The sequence below is a fragment of the Protopterus annectens genome, chromosome 12.part0 (assembly GCF_019279795.1).
Source record: "Protopterus annectens isolate FY-2018-M chromosome 12.part0, PAN1.0, whole genome shotgun sequence".
NCBI lineage: Eukaryota > Metazoa > Chordata > Ceratodontiformes > Protopteridae > Protopterus > Protopterus annectens.
In genome coordinates this window covers 560503310-560509016 of record NC_056746.1, presented here as the reverse complement: position 1 = coordinate 560509016, position 5707 = coordinate 560503310, and the positions used below count along the sequence as shown (strand labels likewise).

Here is a 5707-nt window from a genome sequence, read left to right as displayed (position 1 = left end):
AAAAAAAGGAAAAAAAAGGCAATAAAACTTGCATGTTTTTTTTTTGACACCAGATTGATCAGATATAGGCAATTAAAAAGAACATAATTGTGCAGGAGCAATGACTTGCATGTCTGACACAGATTGATCAGATATAGGAAAAGAAATCGTAGTCTTTCTATTTTACAGGTAACTTTGAGACAGTGTTCTTCCAAGCAGACTCTAATTGCCTGGCTTGTCTGCTTTGTAACCACTTCCTGGATTTGATTCATCCACTTTGTTTGAAGTGCATGTGTAAGAACCTTGTACCTTGCAACTTCTGTTCTGTGAGGTTTTGGTGGTAGCAATGCAAATTATCTGATGTGTTTATTTTAGATGGTTGCATGATTTGGCTCCATTTTGGAATTTGTTGTGTTCTGATATTGGTGTGCTTAGTTTAAATGACAGGACTTTCGAATCCGTATCACTAACTGAATATATGTTGAGGTCCCTTATGATTGTGTGTTTTAGGGGCCTGACAGATATTTTCGCTGTCTTGATGCTTGATGTAAAGACATTTTTGTGTGGCTAGGAATGGTTAGTGTTGTTTGGCTGTCAGTTGTTATCAAAACATGCGTAATATTTCATTGTGCATATTAACTTGACGTTATAAGTTCATAGGTGTGTACTATGCTAACGGCCCTGGAACCTATATAAGCCTAGCCCAAGAAGATTCCCTGTAATCATGCCACCGAGTCAGTTCCCAGTGCCCGTGTCAAGCAAGACCACTGAAATCATCTCTGGAGTGAAATTCCTACCCACTCATCAAGATTTCTTTTAAAAAGGGCCAGTGAAGTGCTGTGCTTGACATGAATGGGAAGTTTGTTCCAGAGTATAACAAGTCTCTGGGATAGGAACCTGTCCGCTCTAGCATGTTCTATTTGTTGTGGTAATGATGGTAAGGTCCCTGGAGCGTGTGGCACGGAGGGATTGGGATTTCTTTAGGTGTAGCATATCTAGGAGCACTGGGTTAGACATGGCTTTGTAGGTCAAGCAGAGATTGCGTCTAAGTAGGCGATAAGAGACAGAGTATAGCTGGAGTTTTTTGAGCCTAACCATATAGGGCATGTGTCTAAGGCCGAAGATGCTCTTAGTGAGGTATTTTTGTGGCCTTTCCAGTTGTAGGTGTCTAGTGAGGTATATACCAAATAGGGCATTGTATTGTATAATAGGTCTAATGAGGGACGAGTAGAGAGGTATTATGACCTCATTCTTCCTGGATGAGAAACCTTTTGTAATGAGATGTGCCACATTGAAGGACTTGCTGACTACAGTGACAGTGCATTTATCAAAGAAGAGGTTGCTGTCAGCCTGTGTACCCAGGTCTCATCACACCTTAGGTGTTTATTTTACTACCATCTATGTTGCAGTTCATGGGCACCGAATTTTTCCCAAAGGGAATGACAATGCACTTTTTGGCATTGAGCTTAAGGCCATGGTTCTGGGACCAGTCATTTGTGTCATGAGGCCTTTTTGTATAATGTCTACATCAGTTGGAGAATCAATAGTGGCTCCCAGTTTGAAATCCTCTGCAAACTTGGTCTACCAGCGCCCCTTTGTGTTGGCTTGATCTCTAAAGTAGAGTCCTTCAAAGAGAATTTAATACGGGGTGGGTTCTTTAGTGGAATTTATTTTGCAATTCTTTGAAGGAGTCCGTGCTTTATGTCCAGACTGAGCACGTCACCAATAAAATGGAAATAAGCAGGTGGTGTTCTCTGTCTGTGCAGCATTATGTATTTGCCATGAAGAGATTTGTGTATTTACAGGGCCATTGTGATACTGCTGTCCATTAAAGTGTCAAAAAATCCTTTTATGTTGCTAATCTCTATCCAGACCAGTGGCTTGATAATCTCTTGTGACAAGAGCCAGTGTGGAATGATGCAACATCCATGTTTTCTAAAGTAGTTTTAAGCGAGAAGTTTCTGTAACCTGACGGAATGTGAAGAAAAATTAGTGAACTCTCTAATGTAGCTATGCCTTTCACCAACTAGTGGTTTAGGAATTTTCTCTACAATTCCAAAGATCTATTTTTTTTTTTTTTTTTTTTTTTTTTCAGAATTCCTTTGCCTGATAATATTGGTCTTTCTGGACCTTGTGAGTTACTGATTTGTGGTAGTGTGTGAATTATTCCTGGCCACTCTCTATTAGCATTGACTGGATTCAGTTTGCTTTTGTTGTATGTTGCTGTGTAGTGTGCTCCTGTGTAGTGTATTGATTGAACACAGCATTATTAGATGGCTGAGTTGTAGAGTTTGATGTTGTATTGCAGGCCATACCTGATCATTTTTGCTGTTATTGGACTGAAGTCTGGATGTGTGAGGGTATTGTTTAGTTTGCTGAAATTGATGGCTTATGTTTCTGCTGTACCATTTTAGAGGTGAAGATAAATAGCAGAGGCATATTTTGTGCTTTGATTTCCATGTTTGATGAATTACCCCAAGTGTGTTTATTGGGTGTGCAAAGGTTCCTTTTCTTGAATTGTATCTTGTACATTATTTTTGTCTTTCTGACTCTGTGTATGCAGCTTAAACGTTAAAATTTTGGTGGTAAATGGTCACTTAACTAGAATGGTTGGCAAAAGATTTCAGGGAAATTTTAAGTTCTGCTTACTGCTTGTTTGGTGCGCTTATATTTTTTTCCATTTTCTAAAGTTCGTATTTTATGTATGCTTCTACATTAGTGAACTGGTTTGTTTCCTTAAGTGCCAGTGGTGATGTCCTTGTGGTAAGATCCATGTGTAAACTGTTGGACCTGTTTACTGCCTGATTGAAAGTGTGGTTGAAGCACTGAGGATTTGTGCTAAGGCTGTAGATGTAGGTTTGTACTTCGCGTGTAAAAGTTTAAGGGCTTGGTTTGTTTGTGTACGGGGATACACTGGTGAGTTGCGTTCAAGTAGTAGTTTAGGCTGTGGTAAAGGAGAGAGGAGAATGGGAGTGAAAGAGTGATGATGGGCCTTTACTTTCTTGGGGACTGGGGGCAAGTTAGGTCTGATGATCCGCCACCAACACTTGGTGACATGCAGTTGGTAAATGACAAAAAGACTAGGCATGAAACTACCAAACTGATGACAGTAAGCATCATTGCTGCATGTGTGGCTGTATGGACAAGCATAAGGAGGGTGTAGTAAGAACTCATGGTGACATAATCTTCCATATATGCCACACCGGGATAGGGTTAAGGCTCTTATAAATGCTCTTCAACCCGTATTGATAAATACAGGTGAGGGCATAAACCATTTCTGTGACTGCCTGTATGATAGCACCCTCCAGCTGTGTCTCCTGTGTGCTGGTGGGGGTGCCTCTTAATAGAGAAGAAATGAGATTGAGGTCAGTGGGAGGTAGCTTGATGGTCCGCAAGCACAGAGGGGAGAGAGAGAGAGAGACAGAACCCGGAAGAAAAATATTTTAAATGTCTACTCGTGTCTGATTTTGATTTTTTTTCATTTCTTTTTTCAGCAATTAAGGAAATTGGTTCTAGAAATCATCCACCGAATTCCAACAAATGAGCATCTACGTGCCCACACCAAGAACATCTTGTCTGTGATGTTTCGCTTTTTAGAGGTATGGCTTATAAAAAAAGACAGTGTAGTTTTAGTTCTGTTAATTAAAATGTGCTGCATTGGAAAGTTTTTTTTCCCCCATGGAGTGAGGTTAGTGAAGGGCTGCTAGAAAAATATGTCCAGACAGACATGCAATGAGTGGAATGGCCACAGAGGTATCTTAATATGTCCTGCATGGACTAACTTGAAAATCCTATCACTTTGTTGTACGGACTGCTAAAAGGCAACCTGTATGTGGCATACAAGGCATCTTCTAACCCAGTGCTGATGCCATTTGACTTGCTGATGTGCAGGAAATGCATCAGAAATGCCCTAGGGATCTAAACCTCTTCAACACCAACAGAACAGTTTGAAGGGACAGCAATATCTTGCATAAGATACTGCTGCTCTGGAGCAGACTCCCTGTCCATAGTCAAATGTATCTGGGTCTGTGAATGGAAAACCAGAAGGTGTACCACACTGCCCCCTGACTTATTCCATGGACGAGCCCCTTCAAATTGTTTGATATGATCCCAGTTGTGCTCATTATGGGTAAAACATAATAGAATGGTGTAGGCCAGTCTGTGTAACCAAATGGGATAGGTTAATTTGAGCAGAAAAAGGTAAATTGGCTAGGCTTAAAATGACTAGCCTAGTACTTGCCTATGAGTCTGTGTATTTCTGATCCTTGTCCTGTGTACAGTACTGATATTTCTGCATGTTGCTATGGAATAAAGAAGTGTTAACAGTGAAAGCAAATTAATTTCTTTTTAGCCACTGCATGGGAATAAAAAAAAAAAAAAAAACTGTGTTGCATTATTCCAAGTGCAGTTTATAAAATGCTATGTGCTTTTTTTCCATTGTGTGACAAGTAAACCATGTATAATGCTTTGCATGCTTAGCCTGCATATTTCTGTATTGTTCATGTTTGCTTCTGCACCTGCTTGCCAGAGAAATAGCTTACTGAGAAACTGTTGAGACAAATTTTTTATCAGTCTGTATAACTGAAGGACAGCATGGAGAAGACAGGATGACCTGTTTCTTAACTCAACTTGATACAATTTTCAGAGAGGGTAAAGGTTCAACAGGGTAAAGGTTCAACAGGTTCAGGCAGGCAAGCATCAGTACGACTGGAACTTCCTGAGTTATTAAATGTCAGGACATTGATAAGCTTATGTGCACATACATTCCACATCCATGGCATGAGTGAATAGGGGAAGCCACCTCTAGTAGCAGACCCTTAACAAGTGGCGTACCCCAAGGATTGGTCTTGGGGCATGTATTGTTTGGGATATACTTTTCTGAAGTACAAGACAAAACCAGTGATCTGTGGCTGACCATAGGTAGGTACTAGGCTATCGGCCCAAAGGCCTAAGTAAGCTTAGCCAACAAGGTTCCCTGGCTTACTCCACCCAAGAAAGTTATTTTCCTGTGCCCCTGACGAGCAGAGCCACAGAAGTGATCCAGGGGTATTTCCTATTTCCCATCCACTTATCACGATTTTTCTTGAAGAGTGCTAATGAGGAACTTTGCTTGACATAGATGGGTAGCTTGTTCCAGAGTATGGGAAGTATCTGGGACTCTATCCCTCCAGCATGTCCTGTTTGTTGTGGTGGACAAGGTTTAGGTCCCTAGAGCGTGTAGCTCGGAGGGATTTGGATTTCTTTAGGTGTAGCATGTCCAACAGCTCTGGGTTTGACATCTGTTTATATGTTAGGCAGAATTCACCTCTGAGTAGGCGGTATGCTACGGAGTAAAGCTGGAGTTTTTTGAGACCGTTAGTGTAGGGCATCTGTTTGAGGCCAGTAATCCTCTTTATGAGATACTTCTGTGGCCTATGTGGTAATTCATGGGTGCAGAGTTTTTACCAAAGGGGATGACACTGCACTTTTTTGACATTGAGCTTGAGGCCATGGCTCTGACATCAGGCATCTGTCTCGGTGAGGCCCTTCTGTTGTATGTCCACATCATTTGGGGACTCAACTGTGCCTCTTCGTTTGCAGTCATCTGCGAAATTTGTTAGCCAGAGGCCTTCTGTGTTGGCCTGTACTTCAGAGAAGTAGATACCAAACAGGAGAGTTCCCGGGACTGAACCCTGTGGTACTCTACTTGTCACTGGTTTGAAGTCAGATTTGGAGTCTGCAACTTTTA

General features: G+C 41.3%; 1 protein-coding gene across 1 annotated transcript in view; it reads left to right on the top strand.

The window, feature by feature from the left end:
- LOC122816707 (transformation/transcription domain associated protein) overlaps positions 1-5707 on the top strand; it is a gene marked incomplete in the record, with an annotated part of 2794447 nt that overhangs the window by 122379 nt on the left and 2666361 nt on the right. Inside the window, 1 exon segment of the mRNA XM_044089697.1 lies at positions 3474-3578. Within this exon segment, the coding sequence (XP_043945632.1) occupies positions 3474-3578 (105 nt within the window).